Source organism: Neodothiora populina (assembly GCF_041146345.1).
Source record: "Neodothiora populina strain CPC 39397 chromosome Unknown canker_contig_12, whole genome shotgun sequence".
Lineage (NCBI taxonomy): Eukaryota > Fungi > Ascomycota > Dothideomycetes > Dothideales > Dothioraceae > Neodothiora > Neodothiora populina.
Genome location: NW_027191404.1, coordinates 2,130,079 through 2,143,623, shown reverse-complemented (window position 1 = coordinate 2,143,623; position 13,545 = coordinate 2,130,079). Strand labels below are relative to the sequence as shown.

The following is a 13,545-nucleotide window of genomic DNA, read 5'->3' as shown; positions in this document are numbered from 1 at the left end:
GCCTTTGATCTGTCAACGTGATGGTTTCATGATTGGATAGAGACAAAAAATATTCATGGGACGATTATTTTTCATTTGTATCTGTCGATGGCTTGGGTTTTCTGGTTCACCCAGTCGTACGGATTTGATGGGTTGTGATCATACTTCTCTGTCGTGACCATCTCGCCATCATCAGGTGGTTGTCGTTCTCGCGGCTGTTGACACAGGGCTACGGAGCGCCCAGACAACGCATCGAGGGCTTTGCGCTTTGCTTTGCATCTCATTGACCTTTTAGATTTCGAGAACAAGCCAAAATCCCGCGCGCCGCCCCCCCAAGATTCAGCGCGAGAAAGATCTGTGAGACGATGGATAAGGTAAGGTGCTCGTACAGTAGCACAAAGTGTGGACCCCTTATTTACCTTACCCAATTTTACTGACCCTCCCATCCCCCCACTCACCCCCTTCGGTATCAATCTACCGCTAGTCCCGTGTCATTCCTGATTGGTCTGTTTGGTCAGGGACCATCATAAAATCGAACCACTTTGAAATCGCGCGCAGGCAATTAAAGTTGTTAACTGGTGAGGGTTTGTGAGCCTGTGCCAGCCCGTCCCTAGATTATATCTTTGTTCCCTCTCTCTCCAGTGGTCCTAGAGATTTTCAAGTCCCGTATACATCTTACCAATTCTCTAAGGACATTGTTAGAGGCTTGGGTCAGCAAAGATGGATTTCATGTAAGTGGCTTGCTTTTCCTGTTGTTTTGTCCTCGGATCTGGGATTTGTGTTATGGTTACTACATGCAAAAGTCGTGCCGCTGATTCAACAATTTCCCTCTGTAGACAATCAGTCAATACGACGACATTACTGTCGCATGCCTTACCACATACAACGGATACCTACTGGAACCACCTCGAGCAGATTTCACAATACAATGTGCACCTCAATTACTTGGAGCGCATGTGGGCTGCATGGTACGCGTACATGGGCAATGATGTCCTCGCCACCGGCATCATGTCGTTTCTGATGCACGAACTCATCTACTTCGGCCGCTCTCTCCCATGGATCATTATCGACTGTATTCCTGCATTCAACAAGTACAAGCTTCAGGCCGTGAGATGCCACCTTGTCGAATTCGCCACAACGTCGCGCTGACACTGTATGCAGAACAAGATCCCTACTGCAGCAGAGCAATGGCAATGCGCCAAGCTCGTTCTGATCAGTCATTTCACCGTAGAACTGCCTCAGATCTGGTACGGCTCTCGTTTGCATTGCATTGACAGGACTCGGGAATTGACAATCGAATAGGCTCTTCCACCCAATGGCTCAATACTTCGGCATGGGCACCAGCGTCCCCTTCCCTCCTCTTTACAAGATGGCCTACCAGATCGCAATCTTCTTCGTCCTCGAGGACGCCTGGCACTACTGGTCCCACCGCGCCATGCACTGGGGACCTCTGTACAAGGGCATTCACAAGATCCACCACCAGTACTCGGCACCTTTCGGTCTCGCTGCCGAATACGCGTCTCCAATCGAAGTCATGGTCCTCGGATTCGGGACTGTCGGCGTGCCCATTGTCTGGTGTGCGTTTACCAAGGACCTGCACATCCTGACCATGTACGTGTGGATCGTCCTTCGTCTTTTCCAGGCCATCGATGCGCACTCTGGCTACGAGTTCCCATGGAGCTTGCACCATTTCCTTCCTTTCTGGGCTGGAGCCGAGCACCACGACGTGCACCACGAGCGCTTCATCGGCAACTACGCAAGTTCCTTCAGATGGTGGGACTTTGTCCTTGACACAGAGGCTGGACCCGAGGCCGCAAAGAGAAGAAGAGAGAAGAAGCTCGCAGAGGCCAGGAAGGCTCAGTAAACACGGAGACATCAGAAGACGTACCTGCAATCTGTGGTCATGCACGTGTCGACCAACTTATACTATAATATCGAATGTATCATGAACCGGCTAAGCGGACTCTTTCATCTTCGGCAGCGTCAGGTGGAGAATGGAACCAAGCACCTTCGTTTCTGGAACACCAGCATCATGCATTGGGCGGCGTAGAATGGGAGCAAAGTGGTTTTCTTGAGCTCTATTGTTCTTGTATCGGAGAGACAGGCATTTTGGCCGCATCTTCCCACAACTGACGGAACAGTACTCTGCAGTGGAACATATTAATTTCTACAGGATGAGTTGTTTACTTTACCCTACGTTGAACATCGGAGATATTGAATAAAGACTGTTATAACCAATCATCATTTTCTTGAGCAAGTCGAGTGGTTGATGCTGACCGAGGGCATGCTACTTAGCTAGCAATGTACCTTACAGTAGTGGGCATTGCGCACCGGCAGGTCGCCACGCTTCGAAAGCCGAAATGCATCGCATACTGAGCCAGCACGCTTGAGAACCGACGGGAAAGCACAACTCGTGAAAGCAGAACCCGACCTTTTTGCATGTAATATCCTATTCAACTAGACGAAGATACTCAAGCATAAATACCATGGAAGCTACCTACCGGAGAGCATCTCGATGCACTGCAAAGAGGTGAGGTTGCAGAGCCCAAAGGTGACATCATCTTGCAGAGAACCGGGCACATGCGAGTCACCGACGCGGTTCTCGTCACGCGTGTGAGTGAACGGTTACTCTCACCCTACCTTACCCTACCCTGCCTTAGTCGAGGCTATATCGTTTCCAGCCTTTTCCATATCTGGCTTTTGCATCTGTGACCTTGTGCTCCTCGCTATGCTCTTTTACCGCATTGCCTGAGATGCGTTAACGTCACCCTGTGCTATGCATGACTGAGCTTGCGATAAATGATATATTCTTTTGCTTTGCTGATACTGAGTATTCTACCATCCCCTTTCTCCGTAGAGGAGCTTGAGATCTAAGGTCATCATGTCTTTTGTAGTAGAGTGCGTATTACCTTGATTCTGTTCCCTCTCATTTGATCTTTTTATGGGAGAAAGAGAGGGGAAAGATACTGTCCATTTCATAAGCGCCCAGACTGACATGTCGGCGACAACAGCCAGATCCGCCGCGTGGATGGCCAACTCGACCGTCTACAACTCTCTTCGGCAGGTGCATTGGGTGCGCAAACCTCTTCGGCTGAACATCCTCCTGCGCCATCTCCACACATCCTTCACCTCCAGTCACTAGTCAAGTCACTGTCGACAAACCCCTCGGCGCGCAACCCCCTACTCTCCAGCTCGCAGATTCGCAATTATCTTTCTGCAGCTGGACTGGACTCGAACTCTGCCTCGGCGGCTACGACAGAACAAGATGAAGACTCGGAAGATCGGCAACAGCCACAGGACGAGTATGAGCAGGAGCTGCAGTGGTTAGTGGTGTCCAAAGCTACAGTGCAAGTGTACGGCTTGGTGCTCTCTCGACTATTGGATGAGACTGTCGCGCTGGCAGACGATGTTTGGTATTGGGATGAGATTCTCAACAAACAATACTACACTGCTTTGTACAGTATACAAGTGTCGCCCTTCAAATTCATGGAGTGGGGCAGCAATGTTTGGACGGACGTGCAGCAAAGAGCCAGAAACAATCGCTTCAACATGAGCGAGGCTGGAGCCAATGCGCAGCAGAGCGTCACCGACCAGTGGCGTCAGTTCTACGGCCTCGTCAAGGAAGTTGTCCGGGACAGGAGTATCTATGAGATGAAGAAGCGCGTCGTGAGCCCTGTACAGAGGATCAGAAGTGAGGTCCGACAAAAGCAGGCAAACCTCAAAAAGTGCAGGCTCAGGGGAGCGAACGCCTTGGGTATACTGCTCGGAGAAGGACTGATGAACGAGAGTGTACACGGTGAGGGTCTCTCGACACCCGATGAAAAGACCAGTGGCCGTGATAAATGGAAAGCCAGTGTCGCGAGGAACGTAGCGATAATGGATGCTGTGCTTGCGAAAGTCAACGAAAAGGATCTCTCCGTGGATAAGTTCGACGCGGCCATCGCCGAGGAGACGGACGAGGATCCACTCTACGAGATTGACATCTACGGTGAGGGAACAGGTGCTACTGGTGTTCAGGCCTCCGCAATCGCAGATAGGCTGATGAGGCTTCTCGACTCGCGCATTCCCGAATACACACGAGGCTCAAAAGCCGCCGTCACGGAGCACGGCAGACCTTCGAAACTGATCAGATACTGGTTCCCCATCACACTTGGCATCCTCTCATCTAGTACTGTCCTCCGCATCGTGGTCAACCGTCGAGCTGAAATCATCACTTGGATCCAGGAACTTGGACACACCATGCTTGACTTTTGGACAAACTGGGTCGTCGAGCCGACACGCAATCTTATCAAGACCATCCGCCATGACGAGGGCAGCGAAGTCTCCATCATGTCGAAGCGCTCGCTTGAGGGCGATCGCGCAAGTCTCGAACGGATGGTCGTTGATTTCGCTGTTGACAACCCCGGAAACGCGACAGACACGGGCAACCCACTCACGGAGGCGGAAATCGCAGACATCAGAGCCAAGATCCGCGAAGGAGATCTCACACCTGTTTTGAAAGCATACGAGAAAGACCTTGCCAGTCCGTTCATGGGAACGGTGCGCGGCAACCTGATCCGTGCCCTGCTAATACAAATTCAGAAGACAAAGGTGGATGTCGAAGTAGCCATCGGAGGCATCGATGCTTTACTGAAGAGCCAAGAGCTCGTGTTTGGCTTGGTCGGTCTCACGCCTGGAGTAATTGTCTGCATCGGTTTGACACGCTGGCTACAATCAAGCTTCAGTTCACGAAAGGGAATTGACCAAGCGAGGAAGCAAGGTCAAATGACGAGACAACTCCGCAACATCGACCGCGTCCTGACAAACAGCACTCCTACGGACTTCGGAGAGCTATACTACAAGGATCATGGCCTGCTCCTGTGTGAGGTGCATGTGCTCAGACAAGAAGCCAGGAGAGTCATGCCAGGACAAGTCTTCAGGGAATTTGTCGAAGATATTGAGGAGTTGGTCGATGTGAGGACGGGAGTGAAGAAGCAGATGAAGGTGGTGCACAGGATCCGCTGGGCATACAAGAGATACTTCTAGGCGGTATCATGTGTGAAGGGTAACTGGATTCTCCAGTAGGATGGCGCATGAAGAATATGACCAAAGACTACAGACGCTTCACATCTACGCAGTGAGCGTACTAGCCATGTCAATCAAAATTAACGAATGGTGTTTCTGCCTCGAATATCTGTATTCCCACCCCGTGATGGCGCAGGGTAACCTTGCCCGAGGTTGAGTACATTTTCTAAGTTGAAAGGCGTTATGTTTGACGCAATGACTCTGATATGCTAAGGTATGGCATGTGACGGATGACGGAGTCGAGTGAAGGTACCTTACTCGAGCGGATACAAGGCTTGGCGGCTTGTAGGCGGTGGATGACGGATTCACTTCCTCTTCTTTGTGCTCGAGCTCCTGCCACGACCGCCATTTCATCAGATCCTCTGCAATCAGGCATCCATTATCTCTACACTTGTTGCTTGCAAAAGGCGCCGTTTATGCCCTTTCTTCCTTCTCTTGATTACCAAGCTCCCCGATTGATTGCATTAAAACAAGCACCGAGTCTTCTTTGAACAAGAAACATAATATCATAATAATTTACCCTAACTTATCCTTACTTTACCTTACCTCCGTACCTTGGCACCATCCCGCGCTGGTACGAGTAGGTAGACTTTGGTGTGCCACTGTTTCAATCAACGTCTCCACAACCCTTAACCCAAGCGTGCCAACTTGACCCCCGCGCCTTACTACGAGTACAATACTGCTAACTGCACTTTCCTGGCTCCGAGAACAAAGAAACATCTACTCGTGCCCGCTGTTTGTTTATTGAACGCACACATTAATCAATTAATCCTGATCCTGCTGAGCCTTTTCTTGACACTACCGCCTTCGTCATGGCGGGAACTCGTAATTATGACTTCCTGGTGAGTTTACCTTACCGCCTATCACCAGTGCTGCTGCCTCGATCGTTGTCGCTGCTGTTTCAATCCGAATCACTATCTATCGTTTTCTCCTCTCTCCTGGCCTCTTGATGCTGTTTCTTGGTTTCTATCGTCGCATACTATCGCTGAGCCATTGGACTTTAATCACCAGCAATACTATCATGTGCTTGGCTACATCTAGAGACGCCGTGAACAGGAAACACAAGCTCCTCTTGCTGACATAATGCCCACAATGTAGATCAAGCTGCTCCTCATAGGCGACAGTGGTGTGGGCAAGTCCTGCTGCTTGCTACGCTTTAGCGAAGACTCCTTCACTCCTTCTTTCATCACCACCATCGGCATTGATTTCAAGATTCGCACGATAGAGCTAGATGGCAAGCGTGTCAAGCTACAGATATGGGATACCGCCGGTCAGGAGCGTTTCCGCACAATCACCACCGCTTACTACAGAGGCGCCATGGGTATCTTGTTGGTCTATGACGTTACTGACGAGAAGAGCTTCAACAGTGCGTACATTTCTTTTATCTCACCGAGTTTTGTTGAGCTTGTATACCGGACACGGATACAGCCAACTGGATTTGCACTATACGTTAAGCACCTTCTACTGACACATCACCCGTCACGTTATAGACATCCGCACCTGGTTTTCAAACGTAGAGCAACATGCAACCGAAGGTGTCAACAAGATCCTTATCGGCAACAAGTGCGATTGGGAGGAGAAGCGCGCTGTCAGCACCGCTCAGGGCCAAGCCCTCGCAGATGAACTCGGCATTCCTTTCATGGAGGTTTCGGCAAAATCTAACATCAATGTCGAAAAGGCCTTTTTCTCTCTCGCCAGCGACATCAAGAAGCGTATCGTCGACTCGACGCAGCAGGCTGGTGGTAGCGGCGCAGGTGGTCACTCTGGCGTCGACGTCGGGGCCGGCCAGAATGCTGCTGGCGGCATGGGCAAGAACTGCTGTTAAAGATGTGAAAGGAAAAGAGTGAGAGAAGAACGTCGCTTACCCTCCACGAAAGCTTCAGGCCGTCGATTATGCGAAAGATGAGATGACTATGGGAAACGAAGACTGCTGCAATGGTGTAATTCTCTAGGGACATCGGATCATGTATGTTTGGTGAGCCCCAAGGTGTTGTTCCGCTTGCAGGGACGTCCAGAAGCAGCCGTGCAATGAAGCGAGCAGGATGCAGTCGTGGAACGGAGTGCCATGAGACTGATGGGGTGCTCTCGTGTTTTTGATTTATTCCCCCCCTTTTTCGCTTTTCGACCTGTGACGTTGTTCTTTATAATGGCGTAAAGAAACCGGAGTTTTTGAAGGCGTTTTTTCTTGCTGTTTGCTTTTCTTGCGTATATAGAGGAAACAAGGGGAGAGGGGGGGAGGACGAGGGAGATTGAGGTCTGTGAGAGTATGAAGAATAAAAGATGGGGAGGGAAGGCACAAGTAAGAAGACTGCGTTGTCTCACTACTACTAGTCCCTTTTCTTCTTTCCCAATCTCGCACCACCCTCTTTTTCTCTCTAGTCGTCTACCAAGTCTTCATCTTGTTCTACTACCCTTTGTTCTTTTCTACCTCGCCGGTTTTGTCGATATATCTGATCATGTACAAGTGGTACTATTGCTTTGCCTACCTCCCTACCTAGCTTCCAACCGATGGTTTCGAACAGATGCATGATAGTCCGTGAGCCACAAGTCTCTGTGATCTCTAGATCTACCCTTTCTCAAAATCTCTGATTTGTTCTTTTTGCTTTCCTTACGTCTTGTCGGCTTGTACTGCTGAGGTACGAGGAGTTCCATCGCTAATTACAAGAGTTGTGTCGCTGACATAAGACTCGCATCAATCAATAATACAAGAACCTCGAAGGGTCTCGAGAAGAGACAAGTAGGTGGAGACTCGAGAACGCAAGCTTCCTAGGACATTGAGACTTGAGACTGGAATCTAGAGGATTTCGATGGCGGCGGCGTGGCAGGGAGAATCGTGGTCATGACCCTGTCCTTGTCCTTTGTTTTCATGACTTTCGTCGAGGGAACGTACCGGTACCGCTATCTTCGTCTCCTCTTCTCGCCTGACAAACTTCTTCATTGACAACATTGATGATCACATGCGTGCATGTGTACCCTCGGATATATATACGTTCATCAACGACGTTCTTTTTCGCATCTACCTAGCCCCGGGCTCGGGCGATACGTTGATGTACTACTAGTACTATCATGTTCATGTGATTTAATCGATCAATTGACGGATCTGTCACGAGTCGCTCGCGTTCAATCGAGGTGGCATACCGAGGCTGTACTTCACATTGATATACTATTTCGGATGCCTATGTCTGTTGGACATGATGTCTATGATTACGAGAGGAAGATTTGAGACAAGACATGGTGTTTACAGGCGACGAGGAGCGCAGTATGACATGTTGGCCCATATGGCACAAGAGGATGATCAAGGACAGATGCATAGTCCGAGAACAACGACAGGAAAAAGGTTGGATTAATGTGTTATCGTCATGGGGAAAAAAAAGGTAATATGTAACAATGGGAGTTTGAAAAAAAAAAGAATGAGAAGATAAGAAAAAGGTATCAATGAATCAAACCGGGAACCCCTTCCACATCCATCTAAAGTGTGCATTCCAGGTTGCTGTTCATCTCTCTGACATTTGTTCATCTCGAACAGTGGTCTGCTTTGCTCCTGGATCGCGGCATTACTAACGACACCTCCGATCGGCGCTTGGATATCGACTTTGTTCAGGAAAACGTCCATACGATAGAGACAGACAATTCGGTACAAGTCTAGTCTTCCTTGAGTCGTTGGCCTCAAGAGGGTCTCTGAAACGAAGAACTCGAAATGAACACAGCCATGTAAAGGAGTCGTGTTGACAGAAGAAAGAAAAAACATCGACCGTTGTGGTTGACTTATGAAAATCAAGTCTTCGAAGGACTTCCGCTCACGCTTCCCGAACCTGAGCCTTTACCGGTCAGTCCAGCGAGCCTATTAACGAGGGCCACGAGCACTCCGCCTGCTGTAGTCGTTGGAAAAACACGCAACACATTAGTCTTCCTGTTTGCAAACACATCCAGAGAGAAAGAAAAAGGAGGCGTGTGAAGAGAAATTAACGAGATAAAGAGACAGATGGGTTGTGTATGATGTGCTCGTTGCATGGTGGACATTGTTGTGATGAACAATCATTTCAAGAAGAAGCCTCAGCTGCTACAGCAAAGAATGGGGAAAGAACCAGTCCCGTTAATCATTACTGTATGCATGCAGTGCGGCCAGGAGTCGTAGCTCACCTGCTGAAGTCTTGCTACCTTCGGCTTCTTCCAGACGTGGTCGCTTGTTGCGAGGTGGTTGATCACCTGGATCAGAAGACAGTCGAGACTCGGTTTCCACTTTGGTAGAGGGGCTGCCAATAGTCGGAGAGTCGTGAGCAGGGATTTCGTTTTCGAGTCGATCTGCCAAGGCGGCGGCAGCACGGAGCTGATCGATTGCGCCAGGTAGAGGAGCAGGATCTGAAGGAGCCTTGGAATATATATAGATCCCACTAGGGGTGGGTGTTGATTGCTGGTATTGCGGCTGTTGTTGTTGTTGTTGTTGTTGAGCAAGCCCCGGGTGGCCTTCATGTTCTTGATATTGTTGCTGGCTACTTCGCATGTCTGGGTGGTAACGATCCTCCTCCGCATTAGGCTGTGCTAAGAATCTAGCCTGCTGATCTCCACTGGCAGTACCTCCTGGAGGCAGAGACGATGAAGTTGCATCGTAAGCCAGCGAATCGGCCGGGCCAGCCCTCTGCATCTGAGGAGATGGCGGTACGGGAATCTTGGCCTCTAACAATTTCTCTCGCAGTTCAGCAACGTATGCACGCAGCGCACTGTTCTCAGCTTGTAGAGTCTTGAATTGCTCGTCGGTAGACCTGAACTTTTGCACTTCCTCCTCAAGCTTTTGTATGTATTCCTCCTTTCGCTGACGGAAAGCGCGCTGCAAGGGGTGATTAGTCCAGCAAAGAGGAGGACATCGAACACAAGGCGACAAACCTGAGCAGCTCTGTTCTGAGCCGCGCGCTTGGTGGTAGAGAGTTCGCGCTGAGCCTTGCTCGCAGCCTTGTTGGCGGCGGGCGAGTTGTCATGATGTTGCATGATGCCGTTGCTTGGAGGCATCGTGTACGACTCGACGTGCTGACCAGCTATGGACGGATCAAGATGTTGTCGCTGCTGCTGTTGTTGTTGTTGTTGTTGTTGGTGGTGCAATGGTGGCGGTGGCGGCGGCGAGTGTTGCTGTTGCTGTTGCTGTTGCTGTTGCTGTTGCTGATGTGCCGATGGCGGAGGGTAATGATGCTCTGCAGGCTGGGATCCTGTAGGCGCGGTTGGACCATGTTGCGCAGCGATCAGTTGGTCGCGTAGGCCTGTTGCAATTTTCAGTATGCGCGCATTTGCAATGGTCACAGGACAACAGAAGGACGCAACGCCATATATTGGATGAAGAAAGGCTGAATGTCAACAGAACCGACACGCGAAGTCAAGTATGACAGATGTGGGAAAGAAGGAGAAGCAGGAGTCTCTAAAAGCAGACAAGTCATGCGCCGAGAAGACATACTCATTTCGAAATCATGATTGTCCTACATGTCCATGTCAGCAACCGCTTCAATGATCAGGAGAGAAGGCAGCGTGGCGTGCGTTTGGAACGGCATCTTATCAGGCACTTACCTGGGCAGATGACTGCATGATGTCTATCCTTCCCAAGAGGCTAGATGCAAGCGCGTCCGGACAAGCTCGAGGCTGACTACGGTGTCTGTCGCTCTATGTACAGTATACTCGCGAAACAAATGTTTGTGAGCGACAGCCACGGCTGTTTGAAACTCCCTGTGTCAGTCACAGACGATTTACTGATGATGATGATGGAAATGGGCAGGTACTGTATTTGCCCGACTGCGCGCCAGTCAGCTCATGCGACAAACCAACTTGCGCCATATCATCTCCGACAACCTCGCTCTTTCGCAGTCTGCTATGCTACTCGATCTAGGGCGATGACTTACTTGAACTCCGGTATGGGGAATGGGAGGCGGCTTGCTGATGTAATCGAGGTGGGAGATGGGTGAGTCAGCGTGCCTCTGCCTACTAGTAGTAGTGGTACAATACGTGAGAGCGGGAGATCCGACCTCTTTGCTTCGTGCGGGGGAACGCGTTTGCGAGCTGCATGTAACTTTGTACCTCGCAGTAAAGGCAACTTACCCCATACCGCTCGATGGATCATCACTATTGGATCCGGTCATATTTCTCTACTGTTTCATTCAGGTAATCGCTGATCCTGGAGGAATTCGGTAGATGAGGAGGATGAAGGGGAGGAGGAAGAGGAGAAAAGGGGGGTAGAAAAGAGGAGATAGAGTCTAAAGGGACGTCATTGCTATCAGAAAGACATATATTCAATTTCCCCGATAATCAACCCTGCGTGGGCCCTTTGCTTAACGGTGGCCTGCATGTCGCTGCCATGTTGCCTGTGCGCCTGACCCAAATGCAGCATTATAGTCGTTAATCTTCGTGATCTATAGCTGATCTGGTCCAACCAGCTGGGTGAGCAGCCTAACTCATCTTGCCCATTTCAACATCTCCGACATCATCCCAGTCATCCCAGTCACCCGTGCTCAGTTTTCGACTGATCAGCACACCGACGCTTGTCAGTCCTACCGCGACGAGGAACCAGCTCTCAAACCAGCCCTCGACGAACCTACGCTCGAGTGGAGTGCCGAGAGCCTCTGTGATGACATTGCTGGCCGCACTGGGCAGATTGCTACGGAGCAACAGGGCCTGACTTATAACAAATGCCCCGGCGATCTGAGAAATGATCAAAGGCAACGAAGTCTGCGTACGCTGAACGAAGCTGGGGAAGAAATGCGAGAAGAGGCGAAAGGTCTGCAGTACTGCATTAAAAGATGCAAGTAGCATCACTCCGGAGAGAAGAAAGGAAAATTGTCGAGACCATGCCTCGCGGTCTAGGGTTGGATCATAGTGGGTGGTCAAGAGTGCCAGGATGTTGTTGATCGGGTCGCTGGTCGCAAACGTAGTGTCTGGCTGCCACCATCTCCGTAGCGAAGAGAGCGAAGTCGCTGCAATACGGTACAGACAATACAGTGAGAAGACGAAGTTGCACGCATTGAGCAGTCGACCCGTGCTCGTGTGCGATCGCTTCTGCGCAGTGTACCGACTCCGCAGAGTGGCCAGTGAGCTGGAAATCGTCATGGACATGGTTTCGAGGCCCGCAATCTCCATTTCCAATATGCGCTGTTCATTTGTGTCCGCATTGCCCCCAAAGGAGCCCATCATGCGATTCATGAAACCCTTGTCCTGTGGCGCTTCTGACATCTTGCGCTGAAGTGCGCGCAGTCGGCTTTCTTTCGTGGCAAGCATCTCTTGTGTCGCCGTCAGGCCGCTTTCCTTGCGTGATAGATCCGTCTCGCGCACAGGACGTTGCCGAACTCCAAATGTCTGCCATATCGACGATACAGCGGCAAAGCCGGCCAACGAGGCCATGAGTGAAATTCCAATTATGCCGATGCGACCGAGACATGCTTCCGTGAAACCATGCTCGTGCGACTGATTACCCTTGTGCTCGCGCAATGTCGAAGGAAGTACCGAGGTATGCGGCATATACCAAAAAGCTAGGAGCCAGAGACCGAGAAGGACAGCCTCAAACATATAGCGCAGGGTCGGATGCTCCTTGCGCGACGAGGCATAACCTGCCGCAGTCGAGTTCTTCAGTGGTGCCGAGATCCACGAATGTATCGCCAACGCTGGGATAATGATGACGATCAGGACCAGCAGCGACAGAAGAGTAAGTCTGAGAGCTAAGCCTCGTGCTGCAGGGTTCAGCAGATTGGAAATCTCGCAGAGAATCAGTTCGACGAGAACTGCCGAGAGAGCGATGGTTGTTGAAAAAGTGAAGGCGACAATGCGCTTGAAGGAGGCATCGCGACCAATACTGATGCTATATGCGCTGCCGGACTTTGTGTTATCCTTGGAGTACAGGGCGTTCAGCCCCTCCTTGCCAGAAGACGTAAGTAGAGGAAAGAGCTTTTGCCAGACCAGGCTTGCAACACCGAGGAAGGTCAACGCGAATGGAATCGAGGAAAAGGCAATCGTCGACGGCGGGAAATCAGCGAGCCGTCGCTGTAGATAGGCAGGACTGCAGGCAGCATCGTCGCAGGCCATGTCCAAGATGTGCTTGTGGTTCGGTATTGCTAGTCGACCGCTAAGTTGTGGGATCGATGTGAGAATGAGGGTTTTAGGGCCATGAGAGAAGACGGTGGAGTCAAAGCAAGGGTCGACAACGGTTCGATATGATAGCGACCCATGAGCTCCGAATTGAGGTACAGTTCCGTACTTGTACCTTCCTTATGAAGCGGTTAATTGTAGGTCTCAGAACGCGTATCCGCAGCGATTGCTGATTCCCGCCACAGGGTTCCGCCAAGCCCCACGGTTTCCCGCTGCGGGATCTCCACATAGCTTCCGTCGATCAATTTTGGCAAGTGACGTGAGATGACCTCGCGGCATGGTTTAAGCTTTCCAATGCCTGGCGTGGACTGTGACAGTTGCTATTAATATGGCCGCACCATTAGGCAGACAGCAGCGGCGAAAGTGTTGTGATACACTGGTAATACTGTG

General features: G+C 50.6%; 5 protein-coding genes across 7 annotated transcripts; 3 read left to right on the top strand and 2 right to left on the bottom strand.

The window, feature by feature from the left end:
• Positions 1-699: 699 nt before the first annotated feature.
• AAFC00_001397 (uncharacterized protein) lies at positions 700-1,843 on the top strand (the record flags this gene model as incomplete). Of its 2 annotated transcripts, XM_069340586.1 has the most annotated exons (4): positions 700-710; positions 816-1,086; positions 1,141-1,226; positions 1,282-1,843. In XM_069340586.1, 4 exons carry the CDS (start codon positions 700-702, stop codon positions 1,841-1,843), a joined length of 930 nt encoding a protein of 309 aa, XP_069204053.1. The 2 variants fall into 2 exon arrangements, with proteins under 2 accessions (XP_069204053.1, XP_069204052.1); XM_069340585.1 differs by lacking the exon at positions 700-710 and having other exon boundaries at positions 934-1,086.
• Positions 1,844-2,860: 1,017 nt separating this feature from the next.
• AAFC00_001396 (uncharacterized protein) lies at positions 2,861-5,004 on the top strand (the record flags this gene model as incomplete). Its single annotated transcript, XM_069340584.1, has 2 exons — positions 2,861-2,877; positions 2,991-5,004. 2 exons carry the CDS (start codon positions 2,861-2,863, stop codon positions 5,002-5,004), a joined length of 2,031 nt encoding a protein of 676 aa, XP_069204051.1.
• An 851-nt stretch (positions 5,005-5,855) lies between these two features.
• AAFC00_001395 (uncharacterized protein) lies at positions 5,856-6,868 on the top strand (the record flags this gene model as incomplete). The annotated part of the gene is made up of 3 exons (XM_069340583.1): positions 5,856-5,885; positions 6,142-6,409; positions 6,534-6,868. 3 exons carry the CDS (start codon positions 5,856-5,858, stop codon positions 6,866-6,868), a joined length of 633 nt encoding a protein of 210 aa, XP_069204050.1.
• Positions 6,869-8,817: 1,949 nt separating this feature from the next.
• AAFC00_001394 (uncharacterized protein) lies at positions 8,818-10,611 on the bottom strand (the record flags this gene model as incomplete). Of its 2 annotated transcripts, XM_069340581.1 has the most annotated exons (5): positions 8,818-8,915; positions 9,184-9,868; positions 9,925-10,292; positions 10,484-10,505; positions 10,594-10,611. In XM_069340581.1, the coding sequence occupies 5 exons, from the start codon at positions 10,609-10,611 to the stop codon at positions 8,818-8,820; spliced, it is 1,191 nt and encodes a 396-aa protein (XP_069204049.1). The 2 variants fall into 2 exon arrangements, with proteins under 2 accessions (XP_069204049.1, XP_069204048.1); XM_069347918.1 differs by lacking the exon at positions 8,818-8,915 and having other exon boundaries at positions 9,137-9,868.
• An 855-nt stretch (positions 10,612-11,466) lies between these two features.
• Positions 11,467-13,092, bottom strand: AAFC00_001393 (uncharacterized protein; the record flags this gene model as incomplete). The annotated part of the gene is made up of 1 exon (XM_069340580.1): positions 11,467-13,092. The coding sequence occupies one exon, from the start codon at positions 13,090-13,092 to the stop codon at positions 11,467-11,469; it is 1,626 nt and encodes a 541-aa protein (XP_069204047.1).
• Between the last annotated feature and the right edge of the window lie 453 nt (positions 13,093-13,545).